The sequence below is a fragment of the Thamnophis elegans genome, chromosome 16 (assembly GCF_009769535.1).
Source record: "Thamnophis elegans isolate rThaEle1 chromosome 16, rThaEle1.pri, whole genome shotgun sequence".
NCBI classification, from domain to species: Eukaryota; Metazoa; Chordata; class Lepidosauria; order Squamata; family Colubridae; genus Thamnophis; species Thamnophis elegans.
The window spans coordinates 6,248,036-6,275,474 of record NC_045556.1 but is presented as its reverse complement, the minus strand read 5'-3'; the positions used below and the strand labels follow the sequence as shown (position 1 = coordinate 6,275,474).

The 27,439-nt window shown below is 47.3% G+C and overlaps 1 protein-coding gene across 4 annotated transcripts in view; it reads left to right on the top strand.

The window, feature by feature from the left end:
* The window catches only part of LOC116519636 (Bardet-Biedl syndrome 4 protein-like), a 41,710-nt gene extending 14,300 nt beyond the window's left edge, over nucleotides 1-27,410 (top strand). For 3 of the 4 annotated variants that reach the window (XM_032233619.1, XM_032233620.1, XM_032233621.1), the window contains 14 exons: nucleotides 2,785-2,864; nucleotides 5,479-5,542; nucleotides 6,523-6,634; nucleotides 7,626-7,698; nucleotides 8,815-8,868; nucleotides 13,389-13,516; nucleotides 14,849-14,903; nucleotides 16,683-16,751; nucleotides 17,995-18,147; nucleotides 21,802-21,973; nucleotides 22,902-22,971; nucleotides 24,191-24,329; nucleotides 25,272-25,461; nucleotides 26,828-27,410. In XM_032233619.1, coding sequence (XP_032089510.1) covers nucleotides 2,785-2,864; nucleotides 5,479-5,542; nucleotides 6,523-6,634; nucleotides 7,626-7,698; nucleotides 8,815-8,868; nucleotides 13,389-13,516; nucleotides 14,849-14,903; nucleotides 16,683-16,751; nucleotides 17,995-18,147; nucleotides 21,802-21,973; nucleotides 22,902-22,971; nucleotides 24,191-24,329; nucleotides 25,272-25,461; nucleotides 26,828-26,976 — 1,508 coding nt within the window. In that variant the 3' untranslated portion in view covers nucleotides 26,977-27,410. The remainder of the gene's footprint in view (nucleotides 1-2,784; nucleotides 2,865-5,478; nucleotides 5,543-6,522; nucleotides 6,635-7,625; nucleotides 7,699-8,814; nucleotides 8,869-13,388; nucleotides 13,517-14,848; nucleotides 14,904-16,682; nucleotides 16,752-17,994; nucleotides 18,148-21,801; nucleotides 21,974-22,901; nucleotides 22,972-24,190; nucleotides 24,330-25,271; nucleotides 25,462-26,827) is intronic. The other variant, XM_032233622.1, reaches the window with a different exon arrangement.
* The last annotated feature ends 29 nt before the right edge of the window (nucleotides 27,411-27,439 follow it).

Sequence of the window (27,439 nt, the reverse complement as noted above, 5' to 3'; positions counted from 1 at the left end):
CAGTGGTGGGTTTCAAAAAATTTGGAACCTTTTCTGTAGGTGTGCCTGCTTTCTTGTGGAACCTCTTCTAACCGGTTCAGTAGAATTGACGAACCGGTTCTACCGAACTGGTGCGAACTGGCAGGAACCCACCTCTGCATGTTCTCCTTCTCCCTTGTTCCTTGCTGAGGGGAATGAAAAGGCACCTGGCTGTCAGCGTAAGACCAATTCACAGAAGCCTCAGGTTGGGTTGGACGTGTGCCAGGGCCCTTTCCTTGGCACCTCTGCTGCTGTCATCTCTCTCCTTGTTCCTGCAGTCCTCTTGGCTTCTTCGGAAGTTGAAGCACGAGTCCCACTGACCTAGAAGATTCAAAAGCGGGCACAAAATGGAAACGTTCGTGTTTTCATTTTATTTTTTAATTTTCCTCGTATTTTTAGCGTAACGAAGCAAAGCTAAAAGCAGGAGAAGCCGCAACAGTTGTCGTTCTCTGAAACCAGGAAAGCAAACGTTCCATATTTGGAGCTGCTAAAGCTGGAGGCTGCCAAGATTTTTTTTGCGCTTTAGAGGGATTTATCGATGCGTTTCTTGGCCCGCCTGCAGGACAGAAACGGGCTTGAGGAAGAAGGACGCAGCGAAGGATATGTTGACATATTTGTTTCACTGGAAGTGTTTGTCCAATCTTTTATTGAAAACCTCCAATGTTGGAGCATCCGCGATTCCTGGGGGGGGGGAAGCTGTTCCACTGATTAATTGTCCTATCTGTCGGGAAATTTCTCCTTAATTCCAGACTTTGCTCCTTGATTAGTTTCCACCCATTGCTTCTTGTCCTGCCTTTGGGTGCTTTGGAGGATAGCTTGACTCCCTCTTCTTTGGGGCAGCCCCTTGTTCTCATTGACGGGACTTTCTCCTTAATCCTAGGTTGGATCTCTCTTGGATAAGCTTCCCCCCCCCCGTTGCTTCTTGACCTGTCCTCGGGGGTTTGGGGGAATAGCTCGACCTTCCTCCTCTTCTCTGCAAAGGTTTTTGCATCGCGAGCCGCCCGCTTCCAACACCTGGCCTCGACGTTCTTCCCCACCACCTCTGCATTTGCTGCCTCAGCAGCCCTTCTCCCCCCCCCCCCCCCGCCCCTTGTTTTCTGCTGAGCTCCTTTATCATCATATCCACTTGCACACATTTTTTTGGGGCCTCCCTGTGAGTTGCTATGGTTACCTTGGCTCATCAACCTCTCGGATGCAGGGATGAGTTTGGCGCACTCCCGAGTCATGTTGGTTGGATGTGAATGGCGGCGCCTTCTTAAAAACTTCCAAGCCAACATAGAGGTGGTTGAAAAAAAAAAGCCATATCGGATCAGGGTTAGTTGCTGGGGGCTCTCTCGCCTATTGATAGTATGGGAGCCAGAGTTCCACCCCCTCTCCTTCTCTTTTCTTTCTTTCTTTCTTTCTTTCTTTCTTTCTCTCTCTCTCTCTCTCTCTCTCTCTCTCTCTCTCTCCTTTCTCTCCCTCTCTCCTTTCCCTCCCTCTCTCTCCTCTCTCTCTCTCTCATTTTTTCTCTCTCTTTCCTCTCTCTGTGTCTCTCTCTCTTTCTCTCCACCTCTCTCCATCTCTCTTTCTCTCCTCTCTCTCTTTCTCTCTACCTCTCTCCATCTCTCTTTCTCCTTCTCTTTCTCTCTCCATCTCTCTCCTCTCTTTCTCTCCTCTCTCTCCTTCTCTCTCTCTTTCTCTCTACCTCTCCATCTCTCTTTCTCCTTCTCTCTCTTTCTCTCTCTCTCCTCTCTCTCTCCTTCTCACTCTCTCTCTCCACATCTCTCTCTCCTCTCTCTTTCTCTCCTCTCTCTCTCTTTCTCTCTCTCTCTCCATCTCTCTCCCTCTTTCTCTTTTTCCCTCTCTCTTTCCTCTCCTTCCATCTCTCTCTTTCTTTCTCTCTCTCTTTCTCTCTCTCTTTCTCTCCATCTCTCTCTGTCTCTCTCTCTCTCTCCTTCTCCCCCCCCCAAAAAAAAAACAACCTCTGGTAAGAGCAGAAGATTTGTCATGCTATCTCAGTCTCACTTCCCTTCTAGCGATAACCAGATTGATGCTCCACAGAATTCAAAAGAGGAGTGAAATTGACTCCAGTTCAGTTCCCCGCTTTAAAGTATCGGTGATTCTCTCTAAAAGACTTTATATGGTTGGTTGGTTTTTTTTTTAAACAGGAACCAGTCACTATTTCCAAGCCAGCGGCTATCATCTTTTAAAAAAAAAAAAAGTGTGAAGCGACAGGACCGGAATAAGAACTAAATTTGGCATTAACCTGCATGTCGTTAAAAATAAGAGAAAATCATTTGACGACGATTTTGTAAACGGCAAAAATCACGCAATGACAACCCGGGCATGGAAGGTCGTTTTCCCATCTCTCCTGGGAAAATCAGCATGCCTCGCCTGGTTTTAGAAGGGCACGGGGGTTGACAAGATGGGATGTACAGATGTATCTGATCTGTATCTGATAGGAATAGTGCAGTGGTTATCATGACTATCAGGACATCTTCAGCATCACTGGCTCTCCAATCTTTCAAAAATCTTCTCCCCTTACATAGCCCGGCCTCTGACTCCTGCTGGCGCCTTCTGCCACGTTGGAGCAAGAAAAGCAAATTTTGCTTCATGTCACCCTGGTTGGAAGCCTGAGTCAGTGACTTATTTAAATTTCAACCTTGGCAGGTTTTAAGATCGCTGGCTGGGAAATTCTGGGAGTTGAAATCCCAACATCTTAAAAGTTGTTAAGGTTTGAGAAACCCTGCACTAAAGATTTGTTCTTCCCGTGTTTTTCCGCAGTGCCCGACCTTCCCATTCTGGAGAAGAGAAACTGGCTGATCCACCTGTACTACGTGCGCAAAGATTACGACGCATGTAAGGTAAGGAACGAGTTTGGCGACGTGATTAAATCCCCAGGGCTTACCCATTGCCTTAGGCATGGGTGGGAGGCTTTGAGCCAGTCACTCTTTCTCAGCCCGAGAAAGAAGGAAAGGGCCGCAATATTACTGGCAAAAGGGTTGCCAGGATGATCGCAGGGAGTTGTCTAGGCCAGGGGTCACCAACATTTGGGACCTCAGAGACCACTAAATTCATAATTTTAAATCCCGCGGAACACTAATACGATTGTAAAAAAAAAAGATAAATAGTATTTAGTGCAAAATAAAAATTGCAAATAATTTTTCTGCAAACCACCAAAATTTTCTCACGGACCCCCAGTGATCCGTGGATCACCAGATGGTGACCACCGGTCTAGGCAGTCATCGGTTAAAACTGAGCGAAGCGCCAACCACAGAGGAACATGTCATACCTTAAAACAACCGTTCTCAACCAGAGAAGAGGAAAAAAGGTCTTTGTTCCCAGGATGGCGTTCGGTTCCGTTTTCCATGACTCTCCAAACCAGGATTTGGCTTCCCCTCCTTTCTTTATGCACAATCCAGTGGTGGGGTTCAAAAATTGTTCGAACCTACTCAGTGGGTGTGGCCTCCTTTGTGGGAGTGGCTTGCTGCCCATGTGACCGGATGGGAGTGGCTTGCAACCCATGTGACCGGATATGAAGATGCCAACGACACTTGTAGTTTTTGTAGTTTTATTGACATTTATAGGCCGCCCTTTTCCCTGAGGGGACTCAGGGCGGCTTACAATCAATGGGGAGGGAGTGTAAGACAAAACACAAGAAAGAAAAAAAATGTGAATAAAAAAAAATAAACCGATAAAACACAACATTCATTCAGTATTCGGGTGGGGCGAGAACCACCTTAAATGACCTCACCCACAGCACTGGCATGCATAAGAATATGATGTAAACTTGTTTTTTAAAAGGCACCTTTGGTTTGCGTTAAAACAACTTCAACACACGCAATGTTCTGATTGCACCACAAACGCAGTAGTCATCCTTCCCTTTCACAGAGGCACTGAGTTTTATAAATAGGAGCATGAAAGTGTAGAATAATCACATCCAAGGATCAGTGGTGGGTTTCAAAAAAATTTGGAACCTCTTCTGTAGGTGTGGCCTGCTTTCCGGGTCCACTGGTGGAACCTCTTCTAACCGGTTCGGTAGATTTGAAGAACCGGTTCTACCAAATAGGTGCGAACTGGGAGGAACCCACCTCTGGCACAATCCATCCCCCCCCCCCCCCCAAAAAAATCTTAACTAGTGTGGCTAACACTAACCAGGATTGCCAGCCAGTATGTTCTGAAGTCAATTGGGGCACTCTTTGGGATAACTCTTAAAATTGCGGGCAATGCCACACAGTGTGTGGGAGAGAAGAGGGGGGAATAAGTCTTCCCTAGCCAGCACTTTGTCAGAGATATCTGGCATCAAGTTGCAAAGTGTTGTGTGGCAGTATGAAACCTGTCACGGCAGAGGGGAAGAAATATGTGACGCGTAAGTTGTGTTTCACTCGAATGGCCTTTTTCCTGACAAAGGGCTGTTTTTACTTAACAACACTTGCATGCCAAAACCATTAGACATAAAGATCAGTTTTTCCCTCCCGGGCCATCACTCTGCTGAACACTTAATTCCCACAGCACTTGTCTTATTTCTCATCTTCCCTGCTCTCCTATTGGTTACTTGTGATTTATCAAGTTGTTCCTAATTTACGATTAATGATTGTAATTATTTTATGACCTATGACCCATGACTTGCTATTTATGTGTACACTTATATACCGGAGACAAAGCCCAGTAAAGAATTCAGTTCTGTTCTGTTTTGTTCTGCTCTGCTCTGCTCTGCCTGTCTCGTCCCACCCACCCCACCCCACCCTATCCTATCAAATCACTTGTTACCATTCATCCCACCCCCTCAGGCACAGCTGGATCTGTCTGCTTCCTTCTTTGTTCTGATTTCACAAACTCAGTGTTCCAGATGGTCTTTGGTTTGATGAAAAATGTAAGGCAACATTGTCATAATATAAAACATAGCGATAATAAAAGCATGCACACATCCTGTACCCTACCTAGCCCATCCCTTACTCTTAAAGGTAAAGGTTCCCTTGACTCTAGGGGGCGGTGCTCACCTCTGTTTCAAAGCCAAAGAGCCAGCGCTGTCTGAAGACGTCTCCGGGGTCATGTGTGGCTGGCATGACTCATTGCCAAAGGCGCACGGAACACTGTTATCTTCCCACCAAAGGTGGTTCCTATTTTTCTACTTGCATTTTTTACCTGCTTTCGAACTGCTAGGGTGGCAGAAGCTGGGACAAGTCACAGGAGCTCAGTCCGTTACACGGCGCTAGGGATTCGAACCGCCGAACTGCCGGCCTTTCTGATCGACAAGCTCAGCGTCTTAGCCACTGTTCCACCACGTCCCTTCTCTTACTCTTAGGAGACCCATTTTAAGTTCCAGTGCCAACTTCCCCCAAAAGACTCACCTACCGTAACTGAAGGTTGAGTGGCTATTGTAAAAGGTCAGTCGGACAGTTGATGACATTCTGCCTCTTCTGCAAAATAAAATAAAAAATGCTCACGATTTGAATCTCTCTTCCTTTTGGGGTTCAGATTGCCATAAAAGAGCAACTGCAGGAAACCCAAGGAATGTGCGAATACGCCGTCTACGTTCAAGGTAAGCGGAAAACCACTCCGTGATTAAAACAAGCTTCAAGCTGACTTGAGGTGCTTTGTAAGAAGACACGGCCACCTCCATGGGGACCATCAGAGCTGACAGTGCTTTAATAATCCAGCCCCTCCTGTTTGATAGCAAAACCAGAGAGCGGAATATTTGCACAAGTCTCGCTGGTTGTTTGGTGAAGGCTAGACTCGAAATTCAAAATTCAAAAATGAATTTACCTCCAGTGACTTAAGAGAATCTTGGATCACACCTCCAGGCAGCTTTGGGGCAATCGATACGTTACTCATTAGCTTATTTGCTGCAACTTCAGTGTGTTTTCAAAATTAAAAATAGTTCTGGGGAAGGGGTAATTTTGGAATAGAGGTATAACCAAGAGAAGGATACCTGAGCTTCTGGTTCATTCATGCATTCTTCAGTGGTGAAATGTAAAGATTTTTACAACCGATTCTCTGGGCATGGGTTGGTGGGCATGGCTTGGCGTGGGGGGGGGGGGGTCATGTGACTGGGTGGGCATGGCCAACTTTGTTTAATTTTTAAAGCATTTTTTTTTTACCACCAGTTCGGGCGAATAGGCAGTAAAAAAAAATCTTTAAAAAGTGGAAAGAAAAGATTCCCACAATTGCACGGCACAGCTGAACTTTTCCCCCCCACTTCTTAAAGAATTTTTTTCCTGCCGGTTCGAGCGAATAAACAGGAAAAAAATACTTTAAAAAGTGGGGTGGAAGCTTCCGACGATTGTGCGGCTTACAGCTGATCCGTGCGATCATTGGATGCTTTCCCTCCCGGCTTTTTAAAGCATATTTTTCCTGCCTATTCGTCCTAACCGGTAGCATTTCACCACTGCTCTGAAACATTTTTAGGATGCCCTTTAGGACAGGATGGTTCCGTAAAGCCTTAGCATAAATTAAAGTATTAATATTAAAATATGATACGGGAGCCTTCTGATTAACGTGCTGTGGCAATGCTGCTTCCAGCTTTGATCTTTCGCTTGGAAGGAAAAATCCACGAATCTCTGGAGTTTTTCCAGACGTGTGCTATTCTCAGGCCTCGATCTGCCGACAACCTCAAGCAGGTGGCTCGCTCCCTGTAAGTGTAATTTTGTTCTTCCTTATCTAAGAGGTCATACGGAGTGGGATGGGACTCCTCATGAAGGTGTCGGTGGCATTGGCATCCCTACGGGCACCATCATCTTCTTAGAATGTAGGCCCAAAGCAGTGGTGAGATTTTAAAATTTTTTACAACCGGTTCTGTGGACGTGGTGTGGCAAAGCCAACGCTGTCCAAAGACGTCTCCGTGGTCATGTGGCCGGCATGACTAAACACCGAAGGCAGACAGAATGCTGTTCTCTTCCCACCAAAGGTGGTCCCTATTCATCCCACTTGTTACCATTCATCCCACCCCCTCAGGCACAGCTGGATCTGTCTGCTTCTTTCTTTGTTCTGATTTCACAAACTCAGTGTTCCAGATGTCTCTGGTTTGATGAAAAACCAACGTTGTCATAATATAAAACATAGCGATAATAAAAGCATGCACACATCTTGTACCCTACCTAGCCCATCCCTTACTCTTAAAGGTAAAGGTTTCCCCCTCGCACATACGTGCCGACTCTAGGGGGCGGTGCTCACCTCTGTTTCAAAGCCGAAGAGCCAGCGCTGTCCGAAGACGCCTCTGTGGTCATGTGGCCAGCATGACTCAATGCCAAAGGCGCACGGAACGCTGTTCCCTTCCCACCAAAGGTGGTTCCTATTTTTCTACTTGCATTTTTTATGTGCTTTCGAACTGCTGGGTTGGCAGAAGCTGGGACAAGTCACGGGAGCTCACTCCCTTAACGCGGCGCTAGGGATTCGAACCGCCGACCTTTCTGATTGACCAGTTCAGTGTCTTAGCCACTGAGCCACCATGTCCCTCGTTTCTGGTGGTAAAAGAATATAAGTCTTCAGGCAGCTCTTGGCTGCTCTGTTATGTCTGAGAATACAAGTGTGGCTTCTTCAAAGCTCCCTTGATCTCATTCTGAGAAACCCTTAATCTCCAGTAAACAAGCAGAAGAAAAAAATACGAACGAATGAATGTGTTGCAGGTTCCTTCTGGGCAAGCACAAAGCAGCCATTGAAGTCTACAACGACGCAGCTCAACACAACGAGAAGGACTGGGTATGTGTGAAGAAGCTCTCCTTATTATTGCAAAAGAGGATTGTCGGGGTTGGATAGGGACAAATTGCTTTTTATACACATTTTTTTCCTCCTCCTTTAAATGAGTGGCAGCCACTTCTTAAAACATGACTCGGGTGGAGAAATGTCTCAGATGAAACTGGTGGGTGGCTTGCAGGAGAAAATGCAGTTTCAGTACCCCCCCAGAAGTTTCTGCTGTACAGGTAGTCCTCGACTTACAACGTTTCAGTTTCCAATGACCGTTCAAAGTTACGATGGGCCTGAAAAAACAGGCTCCATTCCCTCCTCACTCCAGGGGAAGGATACTGTAAATTCTCCATTCCCTCCCCACTCCAGGGGAAGGATACTGTAAATTCTCTATTGCCTCCCCACTCCAGGGAAGGATACTGGAAAATCTCCATTCCCTCCCCACTCCAGGGGAAAGATACTGCAAAATCCCCATTCCCTCCCCACTCCTGGGAGAAGGATATTGCAAAATCCCCATTCCCTCCCCACTCCTAGGGGAAGGATATTGCAAAATCCCCATTCCCTCTCCACTCCTGGGGGAAGGATATTGCAAAATCTCCAATCCCTCCCGATCAGCTTGGACTCGGGAGGCAGAGAATAGATGGGGGCAGGGCCAGTCAGAGGTGGTATTTACCGGTTCTCCAAACTACTCAAAATTCCTTCTACCGGTTCTCCAGAACTGGTCAGAACCTGCTGAATTTCACCCCTGCCACTGTACCATAGAGGCTGCTGGCCTCAGAAGAAGGTTTAATGGACCCTATTTGATTAAATCTTCACTATGTTGCCCTTTCCATTATATTTGTGTCCTGGCAATCTTTGCCAACTTCCTGCCCTTCAGATAGGTTGGATGTCAACGCCCAGAATTCTCACCTAGGATGTCTTTCAAGGGAGCAGCAGGTTGGGAAAAGCTTATCTTAATGTCTTGGTCATGTTTGGCTGAAACTGAATCGTTCCTGGGTTTTCAGTGATTTGCAAGGCGTGTGCTTGCTTGAATTTTGTGGTCGATTGCCAGCTTCACAATCAGCAGTTTGCGATACACAACGAGAAATGGTTTCCGCTCACTTTGTAAACCTCCCTTCTTTTTATAACCAGGAGATCTACCATAACCTGGGAGTGTGCTACATGCAGCTGAAATATTTCCACAAGGTAAAAATCACCCGTTCAGCTATATTACCTGTGTTTCCCTGAAAATAAGACAGGGTCTTATTTTCTTTTGATCCTCGAAATAAGCCCTTGGGCCTTATTTTTGGGGAGGTCTTATTATTTTTGAGGTTGAGACAGTGAGCATGGTCACCTCATGGCTGCTGCTGTGTTGCAATGTTTTCAGGGAGGTCTCATTTTGAGGGGAGGTCTTATTTTAGCACAGGGGTCCCCAAACTTGGGAACTTTAAGACTTGTCGACTTCAACTTCCAGAATTGAAGGGGGGGGGGGTGTCTCCAAACTTGGGAACTTTAAGACTTGTGGACTTCAGCTTCCAGAATTGAAGGGAGGTCCACAAACTTGGGAACTTTAAGACTTGTGGACTTCAATTCTTGAAGTCCACAAGTCTTAAAGTTCCCAAGTTTGAAGACCCCTTTCAAGAGCCCGATCGGGCTTATTATCCAGGGAGGTCTTATTTTCAGAGAAATAGAGCATACGCCAAGCAATTCATGATGGCTCAAAGTCCCAGCTTTGCAGAAATCCTCCAAAATCCCAAGTGGCTTAAAAAGCCGGACTCTGCCTTTCATCACTTCATGCCTTTAAGCAGTGGCGGAATCTATTAGCAGATTTTTTATTATTATTTTTTCCCTTCTACAACATCTTACAGTCATTACATCAACATTGTTATGTCATCATACCTGTACATGTATATAATATTTTGCTTCTATATTTACACACCTTTATACACAGTTCTATATATATTTATATATATATTGTTTTTTTGGCTTAATTAATTTTATTCTTGTTTTGCAGCACTAATGCTAAACTTTGTACTAATTGTTCCAAATTTCATAATATTCCGACTCTTCTTTATCTTTTAATTTCAGTGTTAATTTGTCCATCTCTGCACAATCCAAAGTTTTTTTTTATCACTAATTCATCCGGAAAATAGATTCATAACGAACATTTACAAATATTTATTAGAAGTAACATTAGAAGAAGAAAAAGTTAAAGGTTGAATGATAGCGTGGGCCAAAATCTTTGGTTACAACATAGATCTAGTGGATTGGGAAAGAATTTGGAACACAAATTATAAACTAACACGATCAGCAGCACTTAAAGAAAATATATACAAAATGTTTTATCATTGGCATTTATCACCAACAAGATTGGCTAAAATGTACCCAAACATGAAGCCGACCTGCTGGAAGTGTAAAAAAGTATAAGGGACCTATTATCACATACGGTGGATCTGCCCGGAAACACAAAAAATATTGGACAAAAATTTGGAAATGGGTGCAAGAAATTACAGGAGAACAGATAAAATACAAACCCGAAATCTTTCTTCTGGGACTAATCAAAGGGAAATATACAAAGAAAATTAAGTACATATTAAGACATCTGCTAACTACAGCTAGAATAGCATTTGCCCAATGCTGGAAACAAAATAATACCCCCTCGGACGAATTAGTGAGCAGTGGCGGAATCTAATTTCACCACCACCACCACCGGTTCTGTGGGCGTGGCTTGGTTGGGTGTGTGTGTGTGTGTCATGTGACTGGGTGGGCGTGACCAACTTTTTTTCCACTTTCAGCTATTTTTGAGGCATTTTTTTCCCTGCCAGTTCGCACAAAAAAATGCTTTAAAAAGTGTGTGGGGGGGGATGAGGAATCAGCTGTGAGTCCCGCGATCTTCGGAAGCTTTTTTTGTTTTTTACTACCAGTTCACAGAACCAAGGACAATTGTCCCTATCGGTTTGGCCGAACCGGGAGGATTTCACCCTTGCCTTTAAGCTGCCCTGCGAAAGAGAACCTCCAAGTGAGACTTATGCCATCTTGAAGCTTTAGCTATCCCTCTTAAGAGCCCGATTCTCCCGTCTCTTCCCAATTCAGGCCTTTGGGTGTTAATGATGCTCCCTGGTCCTCGTACCGAGGTTTGATTCTTCCAGTAACGTTGCAGTTCCCGGGTCAGAACCTGCCAAGACCAAGCCAAGATTTTATTAAGGGAGAATTCTTGGCTTGCGTCACTCGAGCCATGGGGGAAAAACCGCGCTCCCTCCCTTCCCTCTGGGGTGATGTTTACCCTTTAAAAGGGAAGCTTTCTTGTGTATTTTGCTGTCAGGCTGAGGAGTTTCCTGTGTCCCTCTTATGCTAACACGCCAAGCCCATCAAATATAATGAAGTCTACAGAGGGCTGTGCTATTTATACCTTTTAGTAACAAATATGCTGTGTTACATAAAGGCATCCCTTTTTAAGAAAAGAAAAGGAAAACGATAAGCCTTTCTCTCCCTCTCCCTCTCTCTGTCTCTCTATCTCCTTCCCTCCCTCTCTCTTGCTCTCTCTGTCTCTCGCTCTCTCTCTGTCTCCCCCCCTCTTTGTGTCTCTGTCTTTCTCTCCCCCCTCTCTGTCTCTCTCTGTCCCCTCTCCCTCTCTCTGTATCTCTCTGTCTGTCTCCCTCCCTCTCTCTTGCTCTCTCTGTCTCTCGCTTTCTCTCCCCACTCTGTGTCTCTCTGCCTCTCCCCCCCCCTCTCTCTCTGTCTCCCTCACTGTCTCTCCCTCTGTCTGTCTCTTTGTCTCTCTCTCCCCCTCTCTCTGTCTCTGTCTCCTTCACTTTCTGTGTCTCTCGCTCTCTCTGTCTCTCGCTCTCCCCCTCTCTGTGTCTCTCTATCTCTCGCTCTCTGTCTTTCTCCCCCCTCTCTGTCTCTGTCTCTCTCTCCCCCCTCTCTGTCTCTGTCTCCCTGTCTCTGTGTCTGCACCTCTCTCTGTCTGTCTATCTGTCTCTGTCTGTCTGTCTGTCTCTGTCTCTCTCTCCCCCCTTTCCCTGTCTCCATCTCTCTCGCCCTCTCTCCCTCTCCAACCCCCTCTCCCTGTTTTTTAAATGGGCCTGGGGGAGAAATATCAAAACTGGCAACCTTTTCCATCCTTCCCACCAGCTGGGTCTGGGGGAGAGGCAAAGAAGGCTTTCCAATCGATGCCTTTCCATGGGGGAGGGTTTTTAGCAGGAAGAAACCGCGTTGTCTCCGTGCCCTTCATCAATTCTGAACTTCATGCTGGCGTCAGCACTTTTGGGCAGGATGACCTATAAAACCCTGCTGGGATCTTTTGTCTCTTCCTCACATTTGCTGCAGCTCTAGTCTCAGCCCGTTTATTAAAACGGGCCCAGTTTTTTTTTGCCAAAAACGGGGCGTGCAGAGAGTTTGGAAGGCCTGCGGTGCTCTTGGGGGCTTGGGAGGGCAAAAACACCCCCATTTGTGAAAAACAGGTCCCTTTTCACTCACTTTTGCCCTCCCCAGCCCCCAGGAGGACTTTGAAGGCCTCCCAAACCTTCTGCACATCCATTTTTGCGAAAAAAGGGATGCGCGGGGCGGGATTTCGGGAGGCCAAAATGCCGTATTCAGTGTATAAGATACACCCAGTTTTTCACCCTCTTTTTGGGGGAGAAAAACTGTGTCTTTGAAAAATATGGTAGTTCCACTGTTGAATTGTTCTTACTCTCAGGAAATTTCTCCTTTGTTCTAGGTAGCTTCTTTCCTTGATTAGTTTCCATCCGTTGCTTTTTGTCCTGCCCTCAGTTGCTTTGGAGAATTGGTTGACCCTCTCTTCTTTTTGGAAACCCCTTAGATATTGGAACCCTGCCATTATGTCACCCCTAATTAGTTTTACAGGAGGATGGGGGGGGGGTTAAGCCACCAAGACTCTTCCCTTGAGCAAAGGGTTGGACTAGAACCGTGATGGCGAAACTATGGCACGCGTGCCATAGGTGGCACCTAGAGCCATTTGTCAGGGCACGCGAGCTGTTGCCCTGTCAGCTGGCCAGCGCACATGCCCGCGTTGGCCAGCTGATTTCAGCCTTCTTTTCAGCCCATTTTTCGCTCTCCTGAGGCTTTCTTGAAGCCTCCAGAGCGTGAAAAACCAGCCCTATGGGCGAACCGAAAATTCAGGAACGTACTTCCGGTTTGCTCATGGGCTGGTTTAAGCCCTTTGGAGCCTTCAGGGACCTTCAGGAGGCTTCCCTGAAGGCTCCGGAGGACGAAAAACGGCCCTACAGACAAACTGGAAGTACATTCCCAAACTTCCGGTTTGCCCATAGGGCTGGTTTTTCGCGCTCCGGAGGCTTCAGGGAAGCTCCTGAAGCCTCCCGGGGGTGGGGAGGCTGTTTTAGCCCTCTGCAGGCTCCTATAAAGCCTCTGGAGCCTGGGGAGGGAGAAGAAAGCATGTCAAAAATGGGGGGAAGTGCTGGTCGTGCATGTATGCACACTGGGGTCGTGCGCATAGCATTATGGGTGTGGCATGCCCGTGCGCAACACACACCCCTGCGCACCCCACTCTTGGCATGCGAGCCAAAACACCGTCACTGGACCAGAAGATATATTTGATGTATTTTGTTCCTTCTTTCTCGTCTCCAAGCAGCTGCTTAACATGATTGGGGAGGGTGGGACCTTCAGCTCAAGAATAAGAGCCCCATGTTCGGACTGGCTCAGGGTCACAGTGACGAAACCAAGCCCATCCTCTCGCTTGCATCCAGGCCAAAGATCAACTGAACAACGCCTTGCAGCTCAACCAACATGACCTGACGTACATGACACTGGGGAGAATCCACCTGATGGAGGGGGATCGAGACGCAGCCATTGAAATCTATAAAAAAGCAGTGGAGTAAGCTATCTTCTTGATTTCTACTTCCTACAGGATAGAGGGAGAGACGTCCTTTTTCAATGAGTGTTCAGCTCCAGTTAAAAGCTTCCTTTTGGCTGTGTTGTTATTTTTATTAATTCAAGAAAGCAAGGAGCCTTCCCATCCTCCAGGAAATCCTTTGAGCCTCACATTTAATTTGCAGAAGGGGCGCTGGTGGCTCAGGGGCCAAGATGCTAAGAGCTTGTCAATCAGAAACGTTGGCAGTTCGAATCCCTAGCATAATGGGGTGAGCTCCCGTGACTTGTCCCAGCTTCTGCCAACCTAGCAGTTCGAAGCACGTAAAAAATGCAAGTAGAAAAATAGGAACCACCTTTTGGTGGGAAGGGAACAGCGTTCCATGCGCCTTCGGCATTGAGTCATGCCGGCCAAATGACCACGGAGACGTCTTCGGACAGCGCTGGCTCTTCGGCTTTGAAACGGAGATGATCACTGCCCCCTGGAGTCAGGAACGAGTAGCAGATATGTGTAAGAGGAACCTTTATCTTTACCTTAATTTGCAGACCTATAGTCCTTCCCAATACCCCAATTCAATAACAGAGCTAATGGGGGCCACCACGGAGAAGACCGCCCACCCAGCCGAAGTCTCACAGATCTCCCCGAAGAAAAAAGAATCCTCTGGAGGTCTCCCAACCAGACGAATGGAGTGAATTGTGGCAATAACTAACAAATTGGGATTGGATTTTCATCAAAATATTGCACGCTAAAGATGGGAAGTGTCGAAGAATGACATCAAAGCCAACTTTTTTCTTTCCCCTTCCAACGCAATATCTCAGTTGAGAGAAAAGGAGAGGAGACGGGTTGGTTTTTTAAAAAAAATCCTGAATCCACTCAGCCTAGAACCAGGGATCTTGAAATTAAATGTGAGGCAAAAGGGATTTCCTGGAAGACGGGAAGGCGCTTGACTTTCTTGAATTTGGGAAGATTATGAAAGACGTCCTCCTCCCCCCTCCCAATTTTGGACAGCAGCCTCCTCCATCTGCCATCCTAGAGCAAAGCCCAGCACAATCTCTGGCACGCTCATGGGTGGGTAAGCCCGTAAACCTCTAATCCAAAGCCAATTAAATTGGCTTTCACCTGGAGGCAGGCCTATTTTGACTGGCTCATTATCGGTTTCCATTAAAAAGGGGGTGTGTTTTTAAATCATCAGCATAGAAAACATTGATATCCCTCAAGTACTCTGATATTTTGGGTCACTTTCCTTCCTTCCCCTGCAGAAGAATGAATGAGGGTTTGGATTTAATGATGGCAACAGACACTTTAAAACCCTGCAATCTGTATTTCTGCGTTTTTCAGATTCTCTCCTGAAAACACAGAGCTGCTTACAATTCTGGGCTTGCTTTACCTCGAGGTATGAAAATTTGGTAATTCATTCATTGGAATAGTATAGTAGAATAGTATAGAAAACTGAGTAGGAAGGACCTTGTAGGTACTTATAGCCTTCGGCTTAAAACCACAAATGAGCCCAGAATTTCTGCTGCTAAGCCAGACAGTTGTAAGGTGAATTTTGCCTCATTTTACCACTTTCCCACAGTTGTTAAGTGAATCACTGCAGTTGTTAAGTTAGTCACATGGTTGTTAAGCGAATCTGGATCCCCTGTGAACTTTGCTTCGTCAGAAGGTCGCAAAAGGGGGTCGCATGACCCAACGGCTCCACGGCCGTCATAAATATGAGTCCATTGCCAACATCTGAATTTTGATCTCATGACCTTGGAGACGCTACAAGGGTCTCCAAGGGTGAAAAACAGTCGTAAGTCCCTTTCTTCAGTGTTGTTGCAACTTTGAACAGTCACTGAATGAACTGTTGTAAGTTGAGGACTACCTGTAGTTGGCAGTAGATGTTTTTCCCTTCTTTGCATTGAAAGTAAACCTCCACTGTGTTGCCCCCTCCACCTCACATCTGACTTGTAAACTGAAGACTCTCCCTCTTTCCTCTTAAGCCCAAAATATAATATGTAGGGATGTGTTGTGACCCCTCAGCTGCCACCAGAGCTGGCACAGACTCGGACGATGAGGAGTTTGGGGAGGAACTTAGGCCAGTCCTGGAGTCTGGGGAAGGCTCTGATGAGTGCTCTGTGTCAGAAGCAGAGATAGAGCCAGGGCCGTCCAACATTTCCCAGCTGCCTTCGGAGTTGGAGATAAGCGGGGAGGAAGAACAGCCGGGGGCCTGTTCCAGATTTGCACATGCACAGTTAGGAGAGGTGAACAACGGAGGATAAGGAGCCGACTCGGGAAACAAGGCACACATGGTTCCACCACAAAACCGCGTTCGACTAAAGGGCGCTCGACGAAACCGTGTAGCTGATGTCATCACAGGGCGACAACAGCGCGGAGACAGAAGCACGCTGTAAACGCTAAACCTAAAATTAACCCCTAACCCTAAACCTAACCCCCCTAAACCTAACCCTAAACCTAACCCTTAACCTAACCCTAAACCTAACCCTTAACCTAACCCTAAACCTAATCCTAACCCTTAACCTAACCCTAAACCTAATCCTAACCCTTAACCTAACCCTAACCCTTAACCTAAACCTAACCCTAAACCTAACCCTTACCTTAACTTGAATCGGCTTGCTTTCAAAGCGCTATTTAAAGCGCCCTTCTTTCTCCGCGCTCGCTGTTGTCGCCCTGTTGATGACGTCAGCGACGCGGTTTAATCGGGCGCGCTTTAGTCGAGCGCGGTTTTGTCGTGCCACGGGCTCACATGGATGCTGAATTGCCCCTTCCTGGCTGGGGAATAAATAGAAGGGGAGTGGTGGTCGTAGAAGACAACAGTTGGGATTTCTTTCACAGGATTTGCTTATCATGTTTCCTGCCTCAGAGACTGCTTGCCAGAACTTAATTTACAGCTTTGCGGCTGGATGCCCCCGGCCTAGCAAGTATCCCAAAGAACTGATACGGTCTCTTACTGCAATTAACCCTTTGAAGGATTATTGCCTGCACTTTTTAGTGCGTGAATGCCATTAATTCAGGGTAGATAAATAAAGAGGGGGTTTTCGGGACGAGTCTGTTTCGTGGTTCTGTTAAGGCTGGGTCAGAACAGAATGCCTCTCTCCAGATGCAATGACAGTAGAATAATCCACAGGGATAAATATGTCAAGTCCTTTACACATTTTTATTCTTTTCTTAGCTTGAGATTTATCAGAAGGCCTTTGAATACCTTGGAAACGCTCTTACCCTCGATCCCTGCAACTATAAGGTAAGTTGGAGAATAGATACAGAAGCTCAAGTTATGAGTGTTTTTGTACCTGCATAAAATTAATTGTTGAGTGCACCGAGGAATAGTCCAAGGCGGAAGGAAAGGAGGCCTGAAAATGCATGGATTGCTTAACAAATGGCTTGATGCTAAGACGGAATTAAGATATCATATATCCCCTTGTTGGTTTAATGTATTTACGATGAAATGTACAAATGCGATGGGTTGTTAGAGGTTAGAGAATGAATAACTGCCCGTTATGCATACATGACAAGTCCATTAATTTATCTTGCTAGGCTATTTACAAAAAAACTGGAAACCAGAGAAATATTAACGTGTGCAAATGAGGGTAAAAACGTTCAGAGTGATGAATGTTTTATTTTTATTTTTATTTTTTTGAAATTAGCAGAAAAACAGCAAGGTGTGAAACGGGTTTCTGTCCCCTTTGTTACATGGAAAATCAGAGCTGAGTATCTTAGCAGCAATGGGGAAGTAGGTTGGATACAGCAAGAATGGGATAGTTGAGGCTTGCAGTAAAAATGAAAGAACCAGAATGAGAGGGTGGTAAACGCATATAATATATGTGGGTATATGCATAATTTTGTGGGACGCAGTGGCTCAGTGGCTAAGATGCTGAGCTCGTCGATCAGAAAGATCGGCGGTTCGAATCCCTAGCGCCGCATAACGGAATGAGCTCCCGTTAACTTGTCCCGGCTTCTGCCGACCTAGCAGTTCGAAAGCAGGTAAAAAATGCAAGTAGAAAAATAGGGACCACCTTTGGGTGGGAAGGGAATACCGTTCCGTGCGCCTTCAGCGTTGAATCATGCCGGCCACATGACCACACATGTCTTCGGACAACTCTGGCACTTTGGCTTTGAAATGGAGATGAGCACCACCCCCTAGAGTCGGGGACGATAGCAGATATGTGTAAGGGGAACCTTTATCTTTACCTTAATTTGCAGACCTACAGTCCTTCCCAATACCCCAATTCAATAGCAGAGCTAATGGGGCCACCGCGGAGAAGACCGCCCACCCAGCCGAAATTCCACAGATCCTCCAAAGGAAAAAAAGAATCCTTCTGAAGGTCTCCCAACCAGAGGAATGGAGTGAACTGTGGCAATAACTAACAAATTGGGATTGGATTGTTACTAGGACTAGATGACCTACAAGGTCCCTTCCAACTCTCTTAATCTGTTCAAGGTTTCTTTTGCTGGCCATCTTCATTGGGGCTTCTTGTCTTTCAAAGGCCATTTTGGCAGCTGGCAGTATGATGCAAACCCACGGGGACTACGATATGGCTCTCAGCAAGTACCGGATCGCGGCTTGTACCGTTCCCGAGAGCCCCCTGCTCTGGAACAACATCGGGATGTGCTTCTTTGGCAAAAAGAAATACGTGGCGGTGAGCGTCTTGCCTTCCTGTTACTTGTCCCCTCCCTGCATGTTTCGATAGGAGGAAGAACAGAAATTCTCTCCCTCCCGTTTCCCGCTTGACTCTCTCTCCTCCTCTGTGGCCGGGAGGTGTATATAAGTAGTCCTTGACTTACGACCGCGATTGGGGACAGAATTTCCATTGCTAAGCCAGGCAGTTAAGGGAGTCGTGCTCAATTTTACACCTTTAATAGCGAAGTAATAGCAAAGCACTGAGACTTATATACCGCACTCACAGTGCCTTACAGATGGAAGGCTGAGTCAACCTTGAGCCGGTCAGGATCAAACTGCTGGCAGTGGACAGAGTTAGCCTGCAATGCTGCATTCTAACCATGGGAAGGGGAGGGAGGGAGGGAGGGAGGGAGGGAGGGAGGAAGGAAGGAAGGAAGGAAGGAAGGAAGGAAGGAAGGAAGGAAGGACGGAAGGAAAATAGCAATAGCACTTAGACCTATATGCTGCTTTACAGTGCTTTTACCGCCCTCTCTAAGCGGTTTACAGAGTCAGCCTATTTGCCCCCAACAATCTGGGTCCTCATTTTACCCACCTCGGAAGGATGGAAGGCTGAGTCAACCTTGAGCCAGTGAGAATCAAGCTCATGGCAGTAGGCAGAGTTAGCCTGCAATACTGCATTCTAACCAGAAGGAAAGAAGAAAGGAAGGGAGGGAGAGGGAAGGAAGGAAGAGCAACAGCACTTAGCTTTATATACCGCTTCACAGTCCTTTACAGCCCTCTCTAAGCGGTTTATAGAGTCAGCCTCTTGCCCCCAACAATCTGGGTCCTCGTTTTACCCACCTCGGAAGGATGGAAGGCTGAGTCAACCTTGAGCCAGTGAGAATCAAGCTCATGGCAGTAGGCAGAGTTAGCCTGCAATACTGCATTCTAACCAGAAGGAAAGAAGAAAGGAAGGGAGGGAGAGGGAAGGAAGGAAGAGCAACAGCACTTAGCCTTATATACCGCTTCACAGTCCTTTACAGCCCTCTCTAAGCGGTTTACAGAGTCAGCCTCTTGCCCCCAACAATCTGGGTCCTCGTTTTACCCACCTCGGAAGGATGGAAGGCTGAGTCAATTTTGAGCCTGGGGAGATTCAAATTCATGTCAGTGGGCAGAGTTAGCCTGCAATACTGCATTCTAACCACTGAGGGAGGGAGGAAGGAAGGAGGGAGGGAGGAAATGCACTTATATACTGCTTCACAGTGCTTTACAGCCCTCTCTAAGCGGTTTACAGAGTCAGCCTATTTGCCCCCAACAATCTGGGTCCTCATTTTACCCACCTCGGAAGGATGGAAGGCTGAATCACTCTTGAGCCAGTCAGGATCGAATTGCTGCCAGTGAGCATTCTAACCACTGCGCCACCATGCCATGATTGTTAAGTGAATCCCTGCAGTTGCTAAATGAATCCAGCTTCCTCCATTGACCCTGCTTGCCAAAAGCTCTCTGGGAAGGTGGCTCAAATGTTGACCCCCAGGACACTGCAACCGTCCTAAATAACAACAACCAAGCAGCCAAGTGAATGTCGATCGCGTGACCATGTCGACGCTGTGACAGTCGTTAAGTGTGAGGACCGGCCGTAAGCCCCTTTTTTCCCCAACACCGTTGTGACTTCTAACGGTGGCTCAACGAATGGTTGTAAGTCGAGGACTACCTGCCTGTTTTTCTCTTGCGACTGGACTCCTTGGGCGTGGGGAAATTAGGTGCCCTTTCTTCACCCAATTTATTTTCTGGTGCATTGCTTTCCTTTCAAGGCCTCTGGCTGAGGGGAAGGGGGGGGGCTTCACACACACACATACAGAGGAAGAGAGTGGGGAGGAGGGAATATCTTGCTCACCCTCAGACGACACTTGGAGAAAATAAGAAACAAGAAGGAAGGGACCCCTGCTGTTTCTCCCTCTCCCCGTGCCTTCTGCCTCTGGCGTCTTCTCTCCAGAGTCTCCTGATTTGAAGGATTTGCGAAGACTCGATCAGGCGCCAGAGCCTCTCCGTCACCGACCCCCCCCCCCCAACCTCGTTCTTGAGGGCTTGGGGCCATCCGCCTCGGAGGGGCACAGGCGCTGTTTGATTATGCAGCTGCTCCAGGCGAGGAGCATCCCCGTTGCAAGAGGATTCATTTCCCCGTTAAGCAATTAACTGTGACACCTCTTTCCTTCTTTAAAAAAAAAACTGAACTATTTAGCTACATGGCCACATTCAACACTCGACGGGGCTCTTTTCTAGCAAAAAATAAAATAAAATAAATGACCATGAATGAACTCTGGTCTGTATGTCACACCTTTGGAGCTTCTGCTGTGCCACCCAAACCCCGATCCACAGATTGCCCTGTTGCTGGGGTTGGGAGCACCCTGGAACTGGGGAAGAGGAAAAGCAAGGGAAATTGTCCTTTTCCCTTCTCCAGTTCAGCTCAAGACAAAAAGGCATGTGTTTCTTCCATGGCACTCATGTACCTCTGTATGCCCCTGGATTTACTCTCAGCACTGATGGGATTCTTAAGGGGGAAGCAGGTTTTCATGGATATGGCAGGACTAGCTGCCTTTCAGGCTTAAGGTGGGAGTAGAACTCACCGTCTCCTGGTGGTTGGCCCCAAGTCACCCAGCTGCCTTTCAGGCTTAAGGTGGGACTAGAACTCACCGTCTCCTGGTGATTGGCCCCAAGTCACCCAGCTGCCTTTCAGGCTTAAGGTGGGACTAGAACTCACCGTCTCCTGGTGATTGGTCCCAAGTCACCCAGCTGCCTTTCAGGCTTAAGGTGGGACTAGAACTCACCGTCTCCTGGTGATTGGCCCCAGGTCACCCAGCTGCCTTTCAGGGTTAAGGAGGGACTAGAACTCACCGTCTCCTGGTGATTGCCCCAAATTCATCCAAACTGGCTTTCATGCTTAAGGCGGGACTAGAACTCACAGTCTCCTGGTTTCTAGGCTAGCACCTTAACCAAGACACCAAATTGTCTCTCAGTGGATGGATCAATCAGAGTAGATTGAATTACATCTCGTTCTCTTCACCTTAGCCACGGTTTGTAAGTGAAGAGTAGGATTTCTTTTGGAGAAGGACCGTGTTGTGTTGAAGAGGCAGCCAAGGCCCAGTAGGTGGCCTTGGGGACATCCAGGGATTCTCCCCTCCTGTATTTATTGTAATTGTATTTATTTGTCTTGTATGCCGCCCACTCCCGAAGGATTCCGGGCGGCTCACAATAGACAAGGGAAGGGGGAAGACTAGACCAAGACAACACTTTAAAAACAAAACCGCAACATTCACAATTTCCGCGGGGCTGGATGTTTCACAGCCCCCCCCCCCCCTCCCCGGCCTGCTGGAGCAGCCAGGACTTGGTGGCTTTGCGGAAAGCCGGGAGGGTCGTAAGAGTCCGGATCTCGACAGGGAGATCATTCCAGAGGGCTGGAGCTGCAACAGAGAAGGCTCTCCCCCGGGGGGGTCGCCAGCCGACATTGGCTGGCGGATGGAATCCGGAGGAGACCTAACCTGTGAGATCTGATCGGTCTATGGGAGGTGATTGGCAGGAGGCGGTCTCTCAGGTACCCAGGTCCGATGCCATGTAGGGCTTTATAGGTAGCGACCAGCACCTTGAAGCGGATTCGGAGACTAATGGGTAATCCTGACCAAACAATGTTCTTCCACAGGCCATCAGCTGCCTGAAACGGGCCAACTACCTCGCACCCTTTAATTGGAAGACCCTGTACAACCTCGGACTGGTCCACCTGACGATGCACCAATACGCCTCCGCCTTCTACTTCATCAGCGCAGCTGTCCATCTCCAGCCAAAACTGGCAGAACTTTATATGTTGTTAGCAGGTATCTGTTGTGGCCCACCAGTGGCCTGTGGAGCTGGCAGCAGATTCGGACAGGGAGGAGGTCGGGGAGGAGCCTGGGCCAGTCCTGGAGGCTGGGGAAGGCTCGGACGAGGGCTCTGGATCAGAGGCAGAGATGGGGCCAAGACTGTCTGGCAGTGATCAGGTGCCTTTGGAGGTAGGCAGCAGTGAGACAGAGGAACAGCTGGAGCCTGTTCCCAGTGTGTGCATGCGCAGAGCTGCCAGAAGAAAAGAACAGCTCAGAAATCAGGGTCGACGTGGGAGTAAAGCCACAGGTGGAAGGTGATTGGCCCCTCCCATAGGACATAAAAGAGGAGCGAAAGGGGAGGGGGCTTTTGCAGGAAACAATTTGTTCATTCATTGAATCAGATCTGAATCTCAGATACTCTGTGCTCAATCTTTCCTTGCACCGCACCTCATTTGGAAAATACTTACATGGCAGCTTTCCAAGCTAGATAAAGTCTGTAGTCATAAATATTCCTTTGAAAGACTGTTTACCAGGCTTTGGCTGAATGTGAATGAGAGGAATTCACCTTTGTTTAATGAAAGGGGTTTTGTCGGGACCAGGAATCTGCCTCCTGCTTTTTGTGGAAACCTAGGTCAGTATCAGTATCCATGCTGCACCTGCCCTCCATGCCTCCTTACTTAAATTTCTGATTCCTGGCCTCCAGAAACATCTGCTTTGCTACAATCATGCATCGATAATAATATTTTAGACATACAGTTCTTATTAATGATCTTCTTAAAACAATTATGCTAAGATCATTTCACCGTTACGAGTCAGGACGAGGTTCATTCTTTAAATTGAAAGTGTCATTGGTTCACCGGTAAAATATAATTCAATACTCTTCCGTATTAGGAAAATAATAAACCCTTCTGGTTCCCCCCCCCCCTTTCTTTCCTTATTTTAGTTGCCTTGAGAAATCTTGAAGATCTTGACAATGCGAGGCTAGCCTATCAGAAAGCTTTGTCGCTGGACACGTACGTCTTCTCTATTTACTTAATGTTAGGGAGGGCATCTTCTGAGCTCAATGGGAAGTGATGCTGTTAGAGCAGGGAGTGTCCAGCCTTGGCAACTTTAAGAGCTGTGGACTTCAACTCCCAGAAGAGCAGGATTCCACTATTTGAGGGGCTGCCACAGAGAAGAGGAAGTCAAGCTATTCTCCAAAGCACTTGAAGGCAGGGCAAGAAGCAGTGGATGAAAACATACCAAGGGGAGAAGCAGCCTAGAATTAAGGGGAAATTTCCTGACAGTGAGAACAATTAATCAGTGGAGCTGGTTGCCTTCAAGAGTGGTGGATGCTCCATCACTGAAGGTTTTTTAAGAAGAGACTGGACAGCCACTTGTCTAGAATGGTATAATGTCTCCTACTTGACCAGTGTTGTGGCCCACTGGTGGCAGCAGAGTCGGACAGTGAGGAAGTTGGGGAGGAACATGGACCAGTCCTGGGGGCTGAGGGAAGCTCAGACGAGGGCTCTGCGTCGGAGGCAGAGAGGGAGCTAGACAGCAGTGAGGCAGAGGAACAGCTGGAGCCTGTTCCCAGTGTGTGCATGCTCAGAGCTGCCAGAAGACAAGAACAACTAAGAGAGCAGGGTTGACTTGGGAGTAAAGCCACACCTTGGAGGTGATTGGCCCTTCCTATAGGAAACAAAAGAGGAGCAAATGGGGAGGGGGCTTTCGCAGGAAACCATTCATTCATTCGGTCAGTTCAAGAGTGAAAAGTTCTGTTTGTGACTATAAGAGGCTCTGTGCCAAGTGCTGCCTTGCCTGCGTTTGGAAACTAGTTATCTGGCAGCTCTCCAAACGAGATAAGGTTTGTGTTCATAAACATTCCTCTGAAAGACCGTTTGCTAAGCCTTGCTGATGGTGAATGAAAGGAATTCACAGTCGTGTAAATCAGAGGGGTTTTAATGGGACCAAGCTTCTGCTTCTTGCTTTTTAAGGAAGCCTGGGTCAGAACAAACGGGGTTAGACTAGAAGACCTCAAGGGTCCCTTCCAACTCTTGTTATTTTACTATTCTCTCTCTTCCTATCCGTATTCTGATCCACGGCCTTAAATCAAGCCTCTGTAATACTTGCTGTGTGAAAGAATTTGGGGACTACCACGCAGTTGGTCGCATTTGTCTACTTTTGCTAGTGACTGGCCAAATAAACCCGAGGTTTGTTATTTCAAGGTTAAAACTGTGTTTCCTCTTACAGGAGCAACCCACTCATCAGTCTGAATTACGCAATCCTGCTATACAATCAAGGTGATAAGAAGGAAGCTGTTGCCCAATACTACGAGATGCAAAGAAAGGTTAATGCGTTAAAAGGGAGCACGCTGGATTTTGACCCCGAGGTATGTTGATTGCAAACTACTAATGGGAACTTCCACAGCAGGGGGGAGCGGAGTGGCTGACTTACATCAGAGGTCTTCTGTTAGAGAAGATACCTCTGTTACTGAGAGTGGGCGTCTTAAACCTGTACCTTATTAAATGTCAGAGGACTCAATTTGTGTCCCTCTCAAATATTAAAATGGCTTCTGGCAACCGCCGATAAATTGAGACCTTTTTCTGAATGGATATATAAGCATCTCTCGTGGTTCTCTTATTTCCTTCAGTGAAGGCAAAAATTGGCGCAGGTCTCGGGTAAAATCTGCCACTGTTGTGGCCCGCCAGCAGCTAGTGGAGCTGGCAGTACATTCGGACAGTGAGGAGGTTGGGGAGGGACATGGGCCAGTCCTGGAGTCTGGGGAAGGCTCTGATGAGGGCTCTGTGTCAGAGGCAGAGAGGGGGCCAGAGCCGTATGCCAGTTATCAGCTGCCTTCAGAATCAGGCATCAGTGAGGAAGATGAACAGCTGGAGCCTGTTCCCAGTGTGCGCATGCACAGAGTTGCCAGACGAAGGGAACAGCTAAAGAACAGGGATCGACTTGGGAGGAAGGCCACAGGTGGACGGTGAATGACCCCTCCCAGAGGGAATAAAAGAGGAGCGAAAGGGGAAATGGAGTTTGCAGGAGACAATTAGTTCGCTTCATTGGTTTGTGACTCTCCAAGACTCCTTGCCAAGTTTTGTAGATCTCGGCCTGGCAGCTCTCCAAGCCAGAGAAGGTCTGTGACTGTAAATCCTCCCTTGAAAGACTTTGCTGGATGTCAATGAGCAGAATTCACAGACAATTAATAAAAGGGGTTTTTGTTGGGACCAGGAGTTTGCTTCATGCTCTTGGGAAGCCTCGGTCAGAACAGCGGCCAGATTTGACCAGGCATTGAATTTTCCTTCTTCTTTTACTCTTACGTGGTCAGATGGTGGACATAGCCCAGAGGCTGGGCGCTTCCTTACAGCTCGGAGAGGTTGCGATCTGGAATAAACCCGGTAAAGACTCAAAACCGAAGCCACGAGGGGCTGCACCCAGTGCGCAGCCATTGGGTTCCAATCAAGCTCTGGGGCAGGCCATGTCTTCTGCGGCTGGCTACGCAAAGACCATGAGTCAAGGTAGGTCTTCGGGCCCTCGTTGACAAGCAGAATCCGCCCTGCCTTCTCGGTTCTTCTCAAGAAGTCCAAGAAGTAGGAGCTACTCAATCAAGCTTGGCTCCTGACATAACTTGGCAATGGTTGGTTTAAACTTTAAGACTTTGGCACATCTGGGGAATTCTGGGAGTTGAAGTCTACAGGACTTAAAGTTGCCAAGTTTGGAGAACCCTGGTTTAGCCACACCTTTGTATCTAGTGTTTCTCCTGCCTAGATTAAAAGGAAGGGTGACCATAACTAGAGATAGGAAGAGCATTATATCTTGATTCCATAGCTGTGTCTTCTTCATATCAGTTATTTATTTATCTATTTCGATTGGGAGCTGCCCGGATTGAAAGATGGGTGGCTGTATAAGTGTTTAAAACAAATAACTATTTACATCACATCACCTCCCATCTCACAAAAGTGACTCCAGGCAGCATAAGGTAAAGGTAAAGGTTTCCCCTGGCACATATGCGCTAATCGTTCCCGACTCTAGGGGACGGTGCTCATCTCCGTTTCAAAGCCAAAGAGCCAGCGCTGTCCAAAGACGTCTCCGTGGTCATGTGGCCGGCATGGCTCAACGCCAAAGGTGCACGGAATGCTGTTACCTTCCCACCAAAGGTGGTTCCTATTTTTCTACTTGCATTTGTATGTGCTTTCGAACTGCTAGGTTGGCAGAAACTGGGACAAGCAACGGGAGCTCACTCCGTTACACTAGGGATTCGAACCACCGAACTGCCGACCTTTCTGATCGACAAACTCAACGTCTTAGCCGGCAGCATAGAAGGGTTAAAAACCACAACAGTTTAAGCACAACTGGGGCCACAAGCACAACCGGGGTCAAAAAAAACATTAAGCAGCAGAACTCTTCCCCCAAATAAGGGGAAGGATAAGAGGGAAAAACCTCCGATGAAATCTCGGCTTCGCAGAAGGGAACTTTTTAATTAAAGGAGGAAGCAAATGAAAAAGGGAGGCGGGGCAGAATGAGAAAGTGGAAAAATTCTTCACTGACTAGTAAGCCCTAATTGTGTCCTTCCGTGCACCCCCCTCTCTGAGGGTGATGGGCGGTTAAGAAATGCAAAATATAAACTAATCCTAAAGGGACATCCAGATGTCTCCAACATCTGTGGCAATTTAGGTCCTTTGCCATATTTCCGGTCCTTTGGTAATAGAAAGCATAACAGATCCATAAAATAAACATAAGTGGTGGAGATCAAGAATGAAGGATAGGAATGTTGACCTTCCAGCATCATAAAAGAAGCGGTAATATCAGTATGCGTTTCACCGCTTTTTAATCGGAAGCAAAGGATATAGGTATCACTGCTTTGTGCTCTCTCTCCTTCTCCAGTTATTGGAAGCTCAACAACACACCTGGCAAAGGTTCCTTCCGTACCTTTGGCCCCTAAACCCGACGAACCTCCTCCTCCTGAGGAACTCTCGTCTACTCTAAAACCGCAGGAGCAGACTCAACCCATCGCACAAGCCGAGGAATCTTGAAGAAATGGCCAACTTGGAACTGCCTATTCAACCTATTGGATGCATAGGGACAAAGTGCATTTCGCGTCCTACAAACTTTGCACCAGACCAAAGAGTGCAGCAGTCCTCAAGCTCACAATTAGCTGAGCAGATCCTCAGGAGTTGGGTGGTTTCCTTAACATTCCACATGTCGGCTAATGAAAGATAGGGGCAAGGTTTGAGTAGCTTTCCCTGGAAGCCATTGGACCTTCCCGACAGGAAGAGAAGTGAGTTTATTAAGTTTCTACTACGCGATGTCTATAGATTTTTGAGAGTAGTAAGCCCTTTGTAGTTTAATATTTTTCTAGTGAGGCCGAGTTACTTTTTGGTTGCATTACCAGCCGTGGTGGCACAGTGGTTAGAATGCGGTGTTGCAGGCTAATTCTGCTGACTGCCATCAGTTCGATCCTGACCGGCTCAAGGTCGACTCAGCCTTCCATCCTTT